General features: G+C 39.1%; 1 protein-coding gene across 2 annotated transcripts in view; it reads left to right on the forward strand.

Moving 5' to 3' along the window:
* The first annotated feature begins 5,887 nt into the window (after positions 1 to 5,887).
* Positions 5,888 to 18,581, forward strand: part of VPS41 (VPS41 subunit of HOPS complex) — a 153,012-nt gene continuing 140,318 nt past the window's right edge. For both annotated transcript variants that reach the window (XM_007455327.1, XM_007455328.1), the window contains exons 1-2: positions 5,888 to 5,992; positions 13,708 to 13,785. In XM_007455327.1, the coding sequence (XP_007455389.1) occupies positions 5,975 to 5,992; positions 13,708 to 13,785 (96 nt within the window). In that variant the 5' untranslated portion in view covers positions 5,888 to 5,974. The remainder of the gene's footprint in view (positions 5,993 to 13,707; positions 13,786 to 18,581) is intronic.

Below are 18,581 nucleotides of genomic sequence, written 5' to 3' on the forward strand. Positions count from 1 at the left end.
CCCCCCCCCCCCTGCCGATGCAGGGGACATGGGTTCATGACCCATTTTGGGAGGATCCCACATGCCACAGAGTGGCTGGGCCCGTGAGCCGTTGCTGTTTAGCCTGCGTGTCAGGAGCCTGTGCTCCACAATGGGAGAGGCCACAGCAGGGGAGAGCCCGGATACCCAAAAAAAAAAAAAAAAAAAAAAAGAAAAAATGTACTGATGTGTGAAAGATGTGGATAGAGTTAAGACAGTATGAAAAATTGGTTATAAACACCAAACTATTTTTTCTTGTACACAAAATTTAAATTATCAGGTGAAAAGTACAATATTCTCGTTGGTTACATAAGTCTAAGTTAGGTGGCAGGACTTCCTCTGTGTAAATTTACCCTGTGGTGTTAGTAGCAGATTACTAAATAGTTTCTGAGGCAGAAATCTTTAATTGCCTTAGTCTGTTGTCCCCAAAAGCAATTTTTTCGCTTTTAAGTTCAGAACTCAGTAAAAAATGACCGTGATAAGAAATTTATTTTCGGATAGTGTTTTAGAGTCCTATAGGATGATCTAAAGGACCTGTCTTTAATTAAAAGTGCTATACACTTAGTGAAAATCCATGTTAGTTGAGGAATTGATTCTTTTTAAAGGAAAGCTGCAGATTTTGCTTGTATGGGTAAATGTCACTCTGTTCATATCTTCGCTTAAGCTGCAAGTCCGGACTTGTACTATTCCTCTAGGTTGTCATAGAAACGCAGTTAACTGTCATCTCAACTCAGACTGTTGATGGTTTTATTTGTAGGCTTGCAAGATTATTAAAATTTAACAAAAATTATTGATTTGCTTTTTATTAACACTGGGTTGTTTTCCATGGAAGTTCAAATTGCATGAAAGTCTTTTTTTCTGTTTATTTTTACAGTGAAACTCTATGAAATCTACCTGTTTTTTTTAAAATGTTTTTTTATTTAAAATGTGATATATAGTCTGCAGCAGTGGAATAACCTCCGCGAATTGTATTTTTGAATCACTTTCCATTTTCTTTGTTTACAGCAAGCAGAAAACACCTTTAAAAATTCACCTTTACCCTGCTTTTAACTTAACATAAAAGATACCTGTCAGAAAAGCGTGAAATGCTACGTCAAGTGCCTAATATTGGAGTTTTCATTTTATTTATGGTTTTCGAAGCCTAGCACAAATGCTTCAGTGAACTGTGCTGTGAAAGTATTTATTTTTGTATATTTATGTGTGAGAAATTATTTAGTTTTCACTTATAAATAAGACAGGCAAACCTTATTTACCGTAACTTTACCTAATGGTCCGTGGATGAGTGCTTTTATGCAAAATAGTCAAGAGGCTAGAATTAACTTTTCACATTGGATGCACATTTGATGTCTAGACCTGAACAACATGTGACATCTTATTATAAAGACTAACATTCAGGATTCAATTTGTATTTAACACATTTACTTCAGAATGCACACATCCTGCCTTTGCTACATTTAGTGTTAGCTTTGAAATGATTTCTATTTCTTGCTTGTAGATACATAAGTAGAAGTGTTTATTTGTTGCTTTTTCTAATTTTATTTTTTCTAGTTTTTTTAAGACTTGGTTAGTTAGCTATTTGATATTTTATTTTAACAACAGGTCACTTTTGGACATGCAGCATCTCCTTGGGTTGGGGTGATTATCGCAGTTACCTTTCTAAAGAAGGGTAGGTCTTTTAAAGAACCATGAACATGATACTTCCTTTTGTGGCTGTTAGTTCTTAGAGTTCTTTGTGGAAAGTTAATAGTAGGTAGACCATCTTTGATTTTAACACCCTTTTACTGAATAACCAACTAATAGCTTGTGTATACTTGGAGAAGAAAATTTAAGACAGCTCATCAGTAGACATGGAATATTGATTTTTCAAATTAAACCAGGTTTATTGCTCTTAAAATTTTCCTACTCCTCTTGTAGCTAGGCTGCGTGATGGCCCCTGGTGATCCTCACCTCCTATTATTCCTGCCCTCGTGTCCTCCCTTCCCACACTGAATTCCGGCTGGCCTGCATCATCAACGGAATATTGCAGAAGGATCAGTGTGTGACCTCTGAAGCTAGGTCATATATAACATTAGGGTTTCCACTATGCATATCACTCTGGGGAAGCCACCTCTGCCACATCCTAAGGACACTCAAGCAGCCCTTTGGAGAAGTCGAGGAGGCCAGCAGCTGAAGCCTCCTGCCAACAGCCAGCCCCAACTTGCCACCCATTTGAGTGAGCCATCTGGAAAGCCAGTACTCTAACCCCAGTCAGTTCTTCAGATGCCCAGCTCACACCTTCCTTGCAACCCCATAAAAGATCTTGAATCTGAACCACCCAGCCAAAGCCACTTCTGTATTGTTTACCCACAGAAACTCGGTTAAATAATACATATTTATTGTTGTTTTAAGTCGGTAAATGTTGGAATAATATGTTATGCATCTATAGATAACTAATGCACACATTTAAGCATTTCCTATTGATCACATAGTTTATAGTTTATAGTTGTAGGCATGAAAATTGTGGAGGCTTCTGTTGTGATTTGTAGTGTAATTTTTACAGGAGTTTTTATATAAGACATTGACATTAGAGCATTCATAACTGAATTTGAATTTTGGCTTTACTTTCTACCCACTGTGTATCTTAAGGAAATTACCTAAAATTTCTGATCATCAGTTTTTACTGAAAATCTGTAAAATGGGATAATGATATTCAACTCTCCATAATTTTTTTTAAGTCGGGATGAAATGAGATACCTATTAAGTCTGTAGCATGATGTTTGATATATCTCATCCTTTCTATTTAACCAGAAATTAGCCCCTTTCCATGTGAAGCTTCAGGTCTTTGCCCCAGGGGTAAAAACTTCTGTAAGCATCTGAGTTTGTGGTCTCTGTGTGACTGTTTATTAGTATTATAATCTTTAAGAGGCCCAGGACTTACTACTCTGCAAGTCATTTTTTCTTTTACATAATTTTCTTTTTACTGTGATGAGCCTAGGTGTGATTTTCTTCATATTTCTTGCTTGGGTTTGCAGAGCTTCTTGAACTTGTGGGTTGATGTCTTATCAGTTTTGAAAATTCTCAATTGTTCCCTCTGTAAATATTCTTCCTGTCTTTCCTCCCTCCCATTTTCCCATTTTCTTTATCCTTGTGGGATTGTGTTGAAAAGTATGTTAGCCCTTTTCCCTGTGTTCCATATATCACATATAATTTTTCTGTATTTTCCATCCATTTTCCTTCTCTGGCCTTCCCTTTGGATATTTTTTTCTTTTTTTAATATTTATTTATCTATTGATTTATTTTGTCTGTGCCGAGTCTTAGTTGTGTCATGTGGGCTCATAGTTATGGCATGTGGAGTTCTTAGTTGTGGCATACGTGTGGGATCTAGTTCCCTGACCAGGGATTGAAGCTGGGTCCCTGCATTGGGAGCACAGAGTCTTACCCACTGGACCACCAGGGAAGCCCCCGCTTTGGCTATCTTTTGACCTGTTTTTCATCTCACTAATCCTGTCTTCTGCTTTGCTAATCTTCTGTTGAGCCATCTATTGCGTTCTTAATTTCAGTTACATTTTTCAGTTGTAAAATTTTCATTTCATTCTTTTTTTACAGATTATAGTTCTCTGTTGAAAATCTCCCTTTTCATCTGTCTCATTCATCTTTTCCTCCCTCCCTCCCTCGCTCCCTTCCTTCCTTCCTTCCAGAACATACTAGTTATATTAAAGTCCTTTTCTTCTAACTCCAGTTAGTAGGTCACCCATGGGTCTGTTTTTACAATATTTTTTTCTCCTTGATTTTCAGTCATTTGGTCCAGTCTTGTGGTGCACCTGGTAATTTTTTATTGAATTCTTGGTATTGTAAGTGAAGAATTGTAGAAGTCCCCATAGTATTCTTTTTCCAAGGGGTCAACCTTTCCTTCACTGGACAGATAGGTTGAGGGTTATGTACCTTACTCCAGTCAGGGATTGAACTGAGTCGAAGCTAGACAGAAGTTTGGGGAAGCTATTGTGCTTATCCCCTGGGGACCAGGAGTCCCAAATGAGAGCCTGTGGTATTCACCAGGATCTCATTTCCCGATAGCTCCTGAACTCTAATTCTTCTCTTCCCAGCACATCAAGGCAGTGAGTTTGCATTTTTGAGGCTTTCTGTTTAGCTTTTTTGTATCATACCTTATGTAGCTTTGGAAATTCGCAGTTGTCCTTTGGGGAAAAGTGGCTGTGTAACAAACTCACTTCTTTGCCTCTGTCTTCCACTGGGGTCTTAGCCCATCAGGTCCCCACAAGTACCAGAAGGCTTGCTGTTTTCCATCCTCCCAGGAGTGGGCATCTTTCCAGGCAGAGATTCTCATCCTCTGGTTGATAATGCCTCCATGAAGAATGGCTGTAGAATGCCAACTCACCTCTCCATGGTTTGTCCACCATCTTGGAATCCTGACTCTTCTAGTTCAGGTTGCCTCAGCAGCCCTTTAATTTATGCCTCATAGTGATGTTTCTCTATAGTTCATTAAGCCTTCCTAGTTATTCTGGGTGAGAACACTGATGTGCCTCAAACTACCCAAATGTTAGCTGGAAGGTGAGGACTGCACAATTACTTTTGAAGGAAGTATCAATGATTAGATTATTTTTGTGAACTTCTCTTTTGGCCAGCTTTATCCAATCATAGGTGTTGGTATATGCATATTTTCTTGTTTCTCATTATATACTGATGAAGTAAAATGGAATATTTTTCTGAATCATTGTAATAATTTTTATAACTATCCTTGATTTATTAATTCATGCCGTTATAGTCAACATAGATTCCTAACTTTATTTTATAACTCTGAGGATTAAGGATGTCTTATGATGCTGTATCAACAGTGAAATTGAACATATAAAGTTAGTGATAATATTGAATACGTATAAAATGATTGAGTCAACAGTGAATATTCTAACATAACAATGAGAGTCAACTGAATATTCTAACATAAACTAAATAAATAATGACTGTTCATGGTTTACCAGTTATTTAAAATAAATATTAAAATGTTTTTTCTGAAGAGTAATATATGGTTTGTTTTATATAAAATTTCTAATTTTCTTTCACTTTAACTTAATTTTTATAATTATATTTTTCTGGGCTTCCCTGGTGGCACAGTGGTTGAGGGTCTGCCTGCCGATGCAGGGGACACGGGTTCATGCCCCGGTCCGGGAAGATCCCACATGCCGTGGAGCGGTTAGGCCCGTAAGCCATGGCCGCTGAGCCTGTGCGTCCGGAGCCTGTGCTCCGCAACGGGAGAGGCCACAGCAGTGAGAGGCCCATGTACCGCAAAAAATAAATAAATAAATAAATAAATAAAACAAATATTAAAATATTTTTTTCTGAAGAGTATTATATAGTTTGTTTTATATAAAACTTCTAATTTTCTTTCACTTTGACTTAATTTTTATAATTATATTTTTCTAATTAGCATGAGATATTCTCAAATCTGACAAAAATACTTGTAATCTTGAAATGCAAAATTCATGTCTTTTAGAGGTTTATTATATTCCTGTCTCACTGCTGTGTTTTATGTCCATTAGGGCACACTGACAACTATTTTGCCCATACGCTATTTATTGACTTTGTCTGCATAGTCAGACAGACAGTATTGTATTTAATATGCTAAAATTGACTATTATCAACAGTATGTATAGTCCTCTTTCCAGCTTTTGAATTTATTCTGCCATTGAAGTTGTAGCAGTTGATAGACCAGTTGGAAAAATGAAACACGAGGATCTTAACCTTTAGCTGTAGTTGGGTTGCTGACAGTCATTAAGGGAACCATCCCTGGTTCCCCCTTACAATGTGTGTTTTGAGTCTTTGAGTCTTTCAAATAAGTCCTTGAGGGCTGTCATTTTCTCTGCTCTCTGTGCAGGAAGAAGAGAGTGAAGAGGAGCCCAAACTGAAGTATGAAAGGCTCTCCAATGGGGTAACTGAAATCCTTCAGAAGGATGCCGCTAGCTGCATGACAGTCCATGACAAGGTAAGGTGGCCCATGTAGAAGATTCTGCTGTGAGTTGTTTCTGTGGTAAGTTTGTTGATACTTTGGAGTCCGGGTGCTTTGCATGGTGGTTTTTTTTTTTTTTTTACAGTAATCATGTCTCCTTTCCATTCTTCCTCTCTCCTTTCTCGCCAACAAAAAACCAAAACACAACAACCAGAGATATTATATAAATGTATTTGTACACACACACACCACCCACTGCAAGGGTATATCAAGTAGGATTCAGACGATGATGGATGTGAAAGGTTTGTAGCGAGTGGTTCTCGGAAACCCTAGCACTTAATTCCTCAGCTCTTAAGTAGTAGAGAAGGAAAGTGTTAAGATGAGAAGTATTGTGGAGCTCAGTGCTTTCGTGGAAGTAGAAGAGATAACATTGGAGGCCTTAGGAGTCAGCAGCAAGGCCCCAGATGATTACTTATCTATTACATGAATGAATGAATAGATTCCACATCTGGGTCTTCGCTATAACAAAGCCCCCCCACCAACTTTCTGAATCCAGGCTAAGTACTATACAGGACGCTTAGCCCATTCTTAGACCAAAACAATCTGGGTCATAATTGGAATATCAGAGGCCAGGGAGTTTCACTCATTGCTCTGTCTTCCCTATCAGCCCTGTGAGTGAGTTTCACCCATTGCTCTGTCTTTCCTATCAGCCCTGTGAGTGAGCCTTGGTACTTCCACAGAAGGCAGACCCCCAGCTCTCATCCATCTCCTGGCTTTATCCCTTTGTTACCAGCAGTATTGTCCCATCCTGCTCCTTACCTCCACCCCGTTCCCCTTTACTACCGATTTCATTCCATTGTAAACAGATTCCTGTACTTGCTCAGCACGGCAGTAGGATATGTGCTATCTGTTTTGTTTTTCCAGAAACCCCCTCCTTTGGCCCTGTTTCATCTCTCTACCCTTAAGGCCACACTCTAGAGGGTGTCCATCCCTGGGACTTGAGGATCTTTTGGGCAACGCTCTCTTATCCTTTTGTCCTTGAAGCTATTGTGTTCATCTTCCCACTAACCCTGTTTTGTGACTTTATGGAGCCCTGATCTCTAATCCATTCTTTCTCTTTCTTTCTGTCAAGTGGTCAACTATCCTAAGTTAACTTTACCAGCAGATTCAATTCTCTAATGGCCCTGACCCTCATGTGCCCCCCATCTACACTCTCAGCTCTGAGTCAGTGCTCAGATGACCAAAGCTGCCCGCCGTGTGCTGCTACACGTTGCGTGCCAAGGTGCACATGCCACTGAAAGGGCTGATATTTATTTGTCCTTCGTCAGCTCCTTTGGTCCGCAATCCGCCTCTTCAGCCACAATCCCTTCACTCTCAGAGGATGATGTCATTTCTATTTAATTAAGAAAATGGAAACTACCAAGCATGATCAGCCTCAGTTCCTGACCCCTTCCCCAGCTCATCTGAATCCACACCCATCCTCCCCCACAGGAGCTGTTCTTCCCCCTGCTCAAGGACCTTTTTGTCCACTTCTTTACTTCACTTCCCCTCATTTCCTCCCTTCTCTCCTAGCGATCAGGCTATGTCATGGAACAGACATAACTCTAGCCCCACATGACTACTGATCTACTTTCTGATTCTATGAATGAACCTTTTTTGGATGTTTCATATACATGGAGTCATACATTGGTCTCTTGTGTCTGGCTTCTTACAGTTACTATCATGTTTTTGAGGTTCACTTGTGACGGAGCACGTATCAACACTTCATTCCTCCTTATTGCTGAATAATATTCCAGTGTATGGACAGAACACACTTTGTCCATTCACCAATTTGTGGAAATTTCGATGCTTTTGACACTGTGGATCTCATCTTTCTTAAAACTTCCTTATCATGACACCATTTTCTTATCACTTTCTGATCACTTCTGTTATTCCCTTCTGGTTTTCTTTCAGTTTCTTTCACCTCTACTTTTCCTTTATATGTTGGTTTTCCCAAGATTTGGTCCGTCGGCCACATGTCTTCTAAGTGTGTACTTTTCTTTCTTTTTTTTTTTTATAGATTTATTTATTTATTTATTTGGCCACCTTGGGTCTTTGTTGCTGCACGCGGGCTTTCTCTAGCTGTGGCGAGCGGGGGCTACTCTTCGTTGTGGTGTGCAGGCTTCTCATTGCGGTGGCTTCTCTTGTTGCCGAGCACGGGCTCTAGGCCTGCGGGCTTCAGTAGTTGTGGCTCACGGGCTCTAGAGTGCAGGATCAGTAGTTGTGGTGCACGGGCTTAGTTGCTCCGCGGCATGTGGGATCTTCCCGGACCAGGGCTCGAACTCGTGTCCCCTGCATTGGCAGGTGGATTCTTAACCACTGTGCCACCAGGGAAGACCAAATGTGTACTCTTCTTGATATTTAAATTTCATGATTTCTGTGACCACCTCCACCCTGACCCTTCCAAAAATAGCGTGCTTATTTATCCAGGTGCCTCCTACACAGCTCTACCTTTGGTTCTGTTTATACCTGAGACTCACCATGTCCATAATGAGCTCATCTTCTTTTCCCTTCCTTCCCTTGCCTCTGTTGTTTTTGGGTTCTCTGCCCCATTTGGTGGCATCACCTAAGCCAAAGCTGACTCCTTCTCCCCTTCTGCCCAGTCATTCCCTAAGTCCTGGTGGTTCTCTCACCACCCCTGCCCTAGCCAAGGCCCTCATCTTCTCCTGGCTGTACTCATGTGCCTCTCATTTTTCTACCCAGATGTGATTTTCATCATCCAGTAAATAAAAGTCTGAGCTCCTTCATGTGGTGTTTAAGGTCCTCTGAGATCTTGCCTCCTTGTGTGATTGGCCCCATATCTGACCACTTTCTGCCACAAGTGCAATGCTCTGGCAGCAACTCCTGACTCTTCTTACTCACAACATCCCTTCTGCCTGGATTCTACCCCCATGTCACCTGCTTGAGTCTACTCCCATGCTGAGTCAAAGATCTTTTAGTACAGGCATTCATCATTTCTCCCTGGAACTAATGAACACACTGTGAACCAATCTGTTTTCTTTCAGATTTGATTTCATCCTAGTCCATTTATAACACTTCTTTCTACTGAAATAATCTTCCAGGAATTCAGATCTGATCATGTATTCCCTCTTCCTAGAATTCTGTATTGGCTTCCTGGTGTCTTCATGATTTGGACACACTCCCCACCCCTCATCCCCACCCCCAAACACACACTCACTTTGTTACGTTTCATCTCTCCATAAATATTGCCTGGTGGCGCAGTGCTTAAGAATCCGCCTGCCAATGCAGGGGACACAGGTTTGAGCCCTCGTTCGGGAAGATCCCATATGCTGCGGAGCAACTAAGCCCGTGCACCACAGGTACTGAGCCTGCGCTCTAGAGCCTGCGAGCCACAACTACTGAAGCCCGTGTGCCTAGAGCCCGTGCTCTGCAGCAAGAAAAGCCACCACGATGAGAAGCCTGTGAGCCGCAACCAAGAGTGGCCCCCGCTCGCTGCAACTAGAGAAAGCCCGCACGCAGCAACAAAGACCCAACGCAGCCAAAATAAAATTAAATAAATAAATATATATATATATATATATATATATATATATATATATATATAACCCTTCAATGGCTCTCATTACACGCAAGATGAAGTCTGAAAAGTTAAAAAAAAAAAAAATTTCATGAGTCTCCTCTTAACCAACCTTGCCAATCTCATTGCCTGTCTCCTGCCCTGGATGCTTCCACCATATAAAACTATTTGTAATTTTTTGCCTTTGTCCTGCTTTTTATGTGACTACATGCCTTTGTGCAAGTTGTATCCATGCTGCCTAAAATGGTCTTTACCACAAGCCTGCCCCATCTGCCTCAGTGTCTACTGTCTAACACTCCTCCTTCAAAGTTGACCCTTGAACAACACGGATTGGAACTGCATGGGGTCCACGTATACATGGATTTTTTTCAGTAGTAAATACTACACGGTCCCTGGTTGGTTGAATCTGTGGCTGTAGAACCACTGATCTGGAGGAACCGTGGATCTAGAGGGCCAACTATAAGTTATATGTACATTTGCAACTGCAGGAAGGGTGGGTGCCCCTAACCGCCCCCCAGATTGTTCAAAGTCCAACTGTCTACTATTGAAAAAAATCTGTCTAAGTGGACCCTCCCAGTTCAAGCTTGTGTTGTTCACGAGTCAATTGTACTTACTTTTAAAGCATACTCTAAAAATTTAATCTTAATCAGTTCTTCATTTCTGTCTCCATCATTTTACCATCATCCTTTTAAGTCATACATGCTTATTATCTAAGCATATCATAGGTGCTTTGTGTGTGTGTGTGTGTGTGTGTGTGTGTGTGTGTGTGTGTTGAATAAACCACCAAATTGATGAAAAGGAGAACAAAGTTTGCCTCCCCAGAGGTCAAACTTTATTAACACTATACTTAATCCAACTTGGCCAAGGAGCCTGACGGTGGGAGCTGTAGTCAGACTAAGTTTGAGAACATGCACTCTTGATCTGAGGCTCATGTTTCTATTTACCAGCCTTCTGATCCAGTTGAGAGTATTTTAGCTCTTAATTCTGGCCCTAGCTCTGCCACTCATTGACTGTCTCCAGGGAAGTCACATCAACTCCCAGAACTTATTTCCTTATGTGTAATTGAAGGCAGTCCATGCTCTAATGCTTTGAATGCTGTAAAGTGCTATAGGTGAAACATAGATTTTACTATACAGCTGAACACATTTGAAATGTGCCACTTCTTGTTTCTTTCGTGGTGTCCAAAAGACTGCAAATTGCTCCTTCTACCTGTTTACTTACAAAAAGTCCAGTTGTTCAAAGGAAAAGCAGTTATGCTAGTGGATGGTTCAGAAGGATTCAATGCCCAAATGATAGTTTATAAAATGAGTCAAGTTTCTGTATTTAAACAGGAAAGGGACTAATTAAATTATGTTTATTCTTTGCCCGTGCTGGATTTTAAGTGCTCTCAGGTTAAAAGAAAAAAAATTCAATAGTTACAAAAGCACAGAGCTTTTCATGTCTGGAACGAGGGTCATATTTAGAGGATTTATATTTATGTGTGTGATTTGTGGCCAGTTCTGCATTTTTTTCTTGTATTTTAAGTAGTTGAAAGCAACTTAAAAACTTTCATTTCATTAGCAAATGAAAGTATGACTCATTAATAGTTTTAGTAGTTAAATTTTTAGGAACTGTACGATTGCCTTATCAAACTTGATTGTTTTAAGAGCACATAAAGTTATTTCTAAAAGGGAGCAACAATATTTTATCTAATCCAAATGATGAAATGTTTCCCTAAACAGAAGGTAGCTTGTTATAAAAACCACTGCATTTTTTTTTCAAAGGTGTTCTAAAGTAATTATAGTTTTAGGTTGAAATCATACAATCAAAATAATTATTTTATGTTTCCTTTCTGTCTTAAGTGTTAAATGAACTAAACTAGTAATTTTGAAAAGAAAAAAGGAACGAATTAATATTTGGGGTAAAGTACTCTGTATAGAACCTTTAAAACTTTGATGAAATATAATTGGAAGTTCAAGAACGGCCTTCACAGAGATATCAAGAGAATGACCCAGTATTAAAGCATTGGCCCTCTTGGTTTTCTTTCTTTCTTTTCTTTTTTCTTTTTTCTTTTTTTTTTTTTTTTTTTTTTTTTGACTTTTGGCCGCGCCATGCAGCATGTGGGATCTTAGTTTCCTGACCGGGGATCGAACCTGTGCCCCCTTCATTGGCAGCATGGAGTCTTAACCACTGGACCGCCGGGAAAGTCCCCCCCTTAGTTTTCTAACAAAGTAAATACAGTGTTGATGAGGAGGGTCAGTACTGTCGAGTACTTGGGTGTAGTGCGCTTTTAAAACCCATTCATTCTTTTACCATAGGTGGCCTCAGAATGGAGTATTGTTTGTAGCTAGTATTATGTGGCATTTTTCTATTCAGATATTGTCAGAGTGTCACTGTGGAGAAGAAATTACACCCCTCTGAGTCCTCTCTTTCTGATTAGAATGTTTTTTTGCTTTGGAGGAAACAGTCCTGTTTGGTTTAAATATTCAGACTCATTTCCCCCCCCAGAATTACCTCTTCCCCTGCCCTTTCCAGGGCCCCAACATCCTGTTTTCAGCAGCCTTGTTGTCTGCCCTGGATGAGTAATCGGCCTGGCACCTTGTGCATTCAGGCAGCCCTGTGCAGTGGAATCGTCATACCTAGTTATGTCTGCACACCTGATGTTTTATTAACCAGTATTGATTTTTTTACCCGGGGGACTTTTTTTTCTTCCTGAAAAAAAGGCAACCTTGCAGGAGTGAAAGGCATTGCAGGGACTGAATTTCTAATGAACCCCCTTCTTTTCCTTTTTGTGACACCTCTTTAATGTAGCTTTGTATTTTAAGCGCCTGATCTGAAATTTCATTTTCAGTAATTCCATTCTGAGAAATCCTTTTAAATCTTGACTTTCTGTAAGGTTAATTTTTTCAAGATTGTGCTGCTTGACTGAAAAGCTTAGTAGTGCCTATAAATTTAAGCATTTCGTTCTAGGTTGCGATGGAGCATGTTCACATGCAACGAAATACAGAGAATTTGGAACTCTTTGAGTACTGCTTAGGGAAATAAAAGGGAAGATAAATCTCATGTCCTATTTCAGGTAGTCCTGAAGTTTCTTCTCATTTCTTTAGGGTTAGTTCAAATAATTAAAGAAACAGTGGGAGTTATGATCTAGTTTTATGTCATAAAATGAATACAAAGCTCAACAGTTATTTTTGTGACAGAAAAGGATTTTTTTCTTTTTTGCATTTAAAAATAAACATTGACACTTAATATCACACGTTTACTTTTAGAGAGGCATTCTCACAATGACAGTATAAGTACATCTGAGTTTTTGCATCTCAGTGTGTCATGGATTTTCCTTCCTAAATAAGATTACTTTGTTGTGTGTGTGTGTGTGTGTGTGTGTGTGTGTGTGTGTGTGTGTGTATGTGTATGTTGAACTTAAATGATAGCACAGATTTACACAGTTGCCATAAATTAAGGGGAGTTTACAAATCATTCCCTTCAGATGCTGAGTTCAACCGTGGGTTGGTCGTACGTTCACAGCTGCATTTTAATTTGCTGCCTCAGTCCATCAGGGCACTGTGTACAGGCTGCATGCACACCATTAGTTGTCAGTAGATGAGGGTCCTCGTGAGTCATTCTGACAGCTAGCTTGCATGATCCCAAGAAAGAAGGCCCTGTTCTGTGATTTCCTCCAAGCTGGAAGCAAGCCTTCTCAAAGGAATGTGCGTCTTCCGAGGCATCGCAGATCACTTACACATTAAGTGTCTTAACTTTGCATATGGTTTTATTACTAATTATGTATGAATGGTCCATTAAGAAACTGACCCCTGGGGCTTCCCTGGTGGCACAGTGGTTGAGAATCTTCCTGCTAATGCAGGGGACACGGGTTTGAGCCCTGGTCTGGGAGGATCCCACATGCTGTGGAGCAACTAGGCCCGTGTGCCACAACTACTGCTACTGCGCGTCTGGAGCCCGTGCTCTGCAACAAGAGAGGCCACGATAGTGAGAGGCCCGCACACCGCGATGAAGAGTGGCCCCCGCTTGCCGCAACTAGAGAAAGCCCTCGCACAGAAACGAAGGCCCAACACAGCAAAAATAAATAAATAAACTCTTACCCCCAACATCTTCTTTAAAAAAAAACCAACACATATGCCCTTTTGAAAAAAAAAAAAAAGAAACTGACCCCTGTACCCCTCTGTTCTTCTTACAGTTCTTGGCACTGGGCACACATTATGGCAAGGTTTATTTACTGGATGTCCAGGGGAACATCACTCAGAAGTTTGATATAGTAAGTATCCAGTATAAAGTAATGTGCGAGCTAAATTTCATGCTGAAATCTGTGCTTTGAAATATTTGTTTTAGCCATTTGTTTTTAGAGCATAAAGAAAGGATCTTTATCGATGAAATCGGAGTGCTAAGAGTTCAACTCTGAACTTTGTAACCTGTGCTAAAAAGTTTTAAAGGTGAACTTACAAAGAAAGAGGGCTGTATTTATACATAATGTATTTTCACTGGGTATCTGCTATATAAACCCCTTTTAAAAATTTATTTTTATGAATCTGTTTAATTGCAGTTCTTTAGTTAATTATAGTCATCCATTTGGCTTTAAATGAAGCATTTAAAATACTCCTATGTGTATTTGTTTTAAACTGTAACAGTGTAGAATGTCTAGATGAATTGTTAATCAAAGAAAAAAGATTGCTTTTATTGGTGATTAGCGGTGCTAATTTACATACTCTGGGGGTTTGTGGAATCCTTAAAGTGTGAACCCCCTCATTTGATGACTAATGTCCATTGTAAGTACATGCCCCATAATCTTCTCCAGATGCCAAATGTAATTGAAAATTGATTGATCACCTTGCTGTTTCAGTTTATCTCTTCTAAATATATAAAGCTAATATTTTATGTGAATGTTCTGCGAGTTGGACTCTTAGGGGATTATATTGACTAAAAGAGAAGAGCCAGGCTTTTTATTTATTTAATTGTGATTTGGAGTTACCAAGGATGAAGGAAATGTTGAATCGGAAGCTTGATTTTGGTGTTTAAGATGGGCCGAGAAAGTATCAAGTGTCCGTGGTTGGGTGAATGTGAACCTTTGGGATGAAAAAGGTGGTCGTTTTGGGGAACATATTCCTTTTTTTGAAGAAAGCGTCAGCACTTGTTGAAAGATCCATCATAAGGTATTGGTGTAGTTTACAAAGGACACCACAGTTTCTAAAGCTCATACATTATATATTAAAGGTACCAGGTTGCTTTGTTTTGCTTAAAAGAAATGGAACCACAGATGATGACAGTATCCTTGGAATCTTTGGAATAGTCCTGGAAGGGAATTGTGTGTTCTAACCACTGATCCATCAGGCACATGATGGGTTCTTGTTTGGCTTCGGCATCCCTTTCAGACAAGAGGATACTTTTGAACCTCTATCTTCTCCCTCCTGGACACTGGCCACCCATTTTGATGATTTAATAAACATTTGGCCTTCCCATTACCATGCATTAAAATGTGAGCTGGTGCTAGGCAGAGCTCTTTTTTATGGTGTCACCCATATCTCCTCACCTTGAAAAAAGAGCTTGCCTGGATGGTCTCTTAAATTTAAAGCTCCAGTTTAATGATTCTGTTCAACTCTGCTTCTCAGTATGTCTTTTTAATATTATATAGAAATTACTTGATGGCTGAGGTTCACAGGACAAACACTGCTGGTTCCATGGCCAAAAGAGAAACCAGGAGAGATACTGTACGAGTTGATTCGTGTCTTTCTTTACCCATTCATTCATGCGGTCCTTGTGCCTATTCAGTATAAGCCTTCAGCTTTATCTTTTCTGATATCAGTTTTATGTCAGGTATATCCTGCGTCCTTTTCCAGGTAATTCCTGGTTCTTTCTTTTCAGTCCTGCCTTTATGACATCTTTGAAAATTAAGTTCTTTATAGCTTTGCACTTATTTTTGGGCAGGAGAGGAAGATGGTTTGGTGCTCTGTTTGTTTGTTTACCTCACACAGGAATTTAATAGTCTGCTGTGGAGAAGTTTTTCATGAGGCCTTGGGTCTTCATGACCATTACCTTATGAGGTATATGACTTTCAGGTGACAAATTTCAGAATGTCATTATCTTTTGAAAGGAGCCTTAATCTTCACATCTCAGATGAGTTTTTTCCTTTATTTTTGTTTTATTTTCCTGTTTCTGATGATGTGGCTGCTTTTGGGGGCTCCGTATCAGTGCTCTTAAAAAAGGATTTTTTCAATTCTAAAAACACTTATGGCTTGAATTTGCAGATTTTCTTCGGATGTAATGATTGCCATATTCAATCAAGAACTGTTTTCTTCATTAGAAGTGCAGCGAGAGTGAAACAAGTATTAAAAAAAAAAAAAAACTAGTGAATTAACACCTCTGACTTTAGTTTTTAATTCTAGGTGAAACTAATTTAAATGAATTAAAATTAGATAAAATAATAATACCTTATACTTGCATAACATTAAAAAATTTTTTTCTCGAGAAATGTCTCCTCAACCCATTCACTGCATTTATAGCTTTTGAATGCAGTAGTAAAGTCACAAAGCAGTAGTTCAAAATTCTCACCTATCAATAGGGTTTTGTTTGGCAGAGGGTGGAGACATAGAGGAATCTTTATTTTTTAAAAGGTTTCCCAGAGGATTCTGCTATTTGTGTTGGAATGGAATCATTACATTAAAGGCTGTATAACTTTAAATGTATATGATACAAAAGAAGAAACAACTAAACAAATCATTCTGCATGTTGAAGAAAGTGATTTGTTTTTCCATTAATATTTCAGGAGAAATACTTTTTAGCACACTCTACAAAAGCTAAGCATATGCCTTCCTAATGACCCAGCAGTTCAACGTATATATCAAGAAAACGGAATACAGTGCATATGTCCACAAAAAATATATGTGTAGGAGAGTGTTAATAGTAGCTTGATTTGTAATAACTCCAAACTAGAAACAACCCATATGTTCATCAGTAGTAGAATGGATAAGCAAATGATGGTATATTCTTAGCAATGAAAAAGAACAAACTATTGCTACATGCAACAAACATGGATGAATTTCACTGTCTTAATGTTCAGCCAAAGAAGCCAGACACAAATATGTACACGTTGTATGATTCCTTTTATGTGATGGTTAAGAGAAGGCAAAATCATACTATGATGATAGAGTTCAGATAATGATTTGACCTGGGAGAGAGCACAGGAAGAATCTTCTGAAGTGTTGATAATAGTCCCTATCTTGGTGGTTTCCCGGGAATATACATATGTAAAAAATCACTAAACTGCACATTTGAGATTTGTGCACTTTATTCTATACGAGTTATACCTCGATAACATGCACACGCACGTACAGAAATACCTATATACGTGTCTGTCTCTTTGACCTTGAGCAGTGTTCAAATTATCCTTTGTTGAAGCAACCCTTTACTCTACTTACTTCTAAATCCCAGAACATTTCCTAGGTTGGTATCTTGTTCAGAGATCTTGCTATAAATGAATCATGCCGCTAAGATTATTCTTACAGCTGTATATTCTTCTATAATTACATAAAAAGTTTGATAGAGAGGATTCTGTGCTACCCAACCATCCATGACTGTTCTTTTGTGGATCAAAAGCAAAAACCACTAGGGTGGTGATTTATTTTGCATGTTGATATTCAGATTTCAGTCCATCTGAAAGGATATTCAGAATATATGTTAATTAACATGCTTTAGCCACACGTGTGTTTTTTAAAGATTTTTTCCCCTAGGTGTAACTTTATGTTAATTCAGATTTAATTGATAAAGTTCAATTTTACTGAAATCACGGAATAAAATTAAAATAGGTCTAGCTTCTCAGGTAAAGGGGCTCAAGTTGCTAAGAAAATTGCCTTCTTGAATATAGATCAAGCCATATTCTCCTGAATAATGGGTGTCTCAATTGCTTACACAGTATGTAACATATGACTTCAAAATCCTTAGGGGATCTCAAATTCCTTTTAAATTCCCACATAGCATCTATGCCCATATGATGTCGTTAATCATAGTAGTTACTTTCTCTTTAATAGCCTCCACTTTCCTTAAGCATATTAATTTATGGCTTACTAATTAAGAGTACTTATTGTACTTTGAAGCAATGAGCAAGTTATTTTGGAGCATTATTCCATATGTTTTAAATCTTTATTAAGTGTGCTGGAGGGAGAGCAAAGAAGTCCACTGACCAAATAAATCTCTGCTCTTTACCTTTATGTGTTTTCTTCCTTTGCTAGAAATAGGAAATGAAAAGGTTTGGGTGTCATCATGCCATGGCAGAAGACATTAGGTGAATACTTACAAAATGGATCGTTACAAAAAAGAAAGGAATAGGAAAACAAAATAGAACAGGGGCTTATTAGGCATTTTGTGTTAAGATAAATATGGAATTAAAAAAATTAATCTCTTAAAGAAGAGGTGGTTTCAGGATTCTCCTTGAACTCCAGATAGTAGCGTCTTTTGCTATTTCTACTTTTTTTTAATTTGGCTGTGCCACATGGCTTGCAGGTCTTAGCTCCCACTGGACAGCCAGGGAATTCCCATCTTTCGCTATTTCTATTGCTGTTTTTGATTTGGGATTAGACTAACACAGTCTTTTCCTTACTGCTGACCCTTGGTACTTCTTATGGTCGTATGGTATTAAAAACCCAGATTTCTGTGAAAACTAGCTCACACTACGGTATTTTAACACCCTCTTAAGAGTTCTTTTTATTTCTGCTTATCTTCCCCACTCATCAGTTCAATCCCTGTGTCTTTGAGAACCCTGGACAGCTCCTCACAACATCCCAGATCAAGTCCTAATCTGTGGCTAAGACCCTTGTCGTATGGCCGAAACCTACGTTTCCAATCTTAGTTTTAATTTCTTCCCTCTCCAGTCATTCTGATCCACTCACCGTCTTCTGGTTATTGACTTGGACACGCTTCTTCCAGCCTTTTAATCACATACTCCAAGGATGCCCTTCTTCCATTAAGTCCCGTTCTTTCTGCGATGTGCTTGTACTGAAGTGACCTCTCCTTTGAACTCCTGAATTATCGCTATTTTCACTTGCAGTGTTAATCTGTCATAGT

This window comes from Lipotes vexillifer, unplaced genomic scaffold, assembly GCF_000442215.2.
Source record: "Lipotes vexillifer unplaced genomic scaffold, Lipotes_vexillifer_v1.1 scaffold234, whole genome shotgun sequence".
NCBI lineage: Eukaryota > Metazoa > Chordata > Mammalia > Artiodactyla > Lipotidae > Lipotes > Lipotes vexillifer.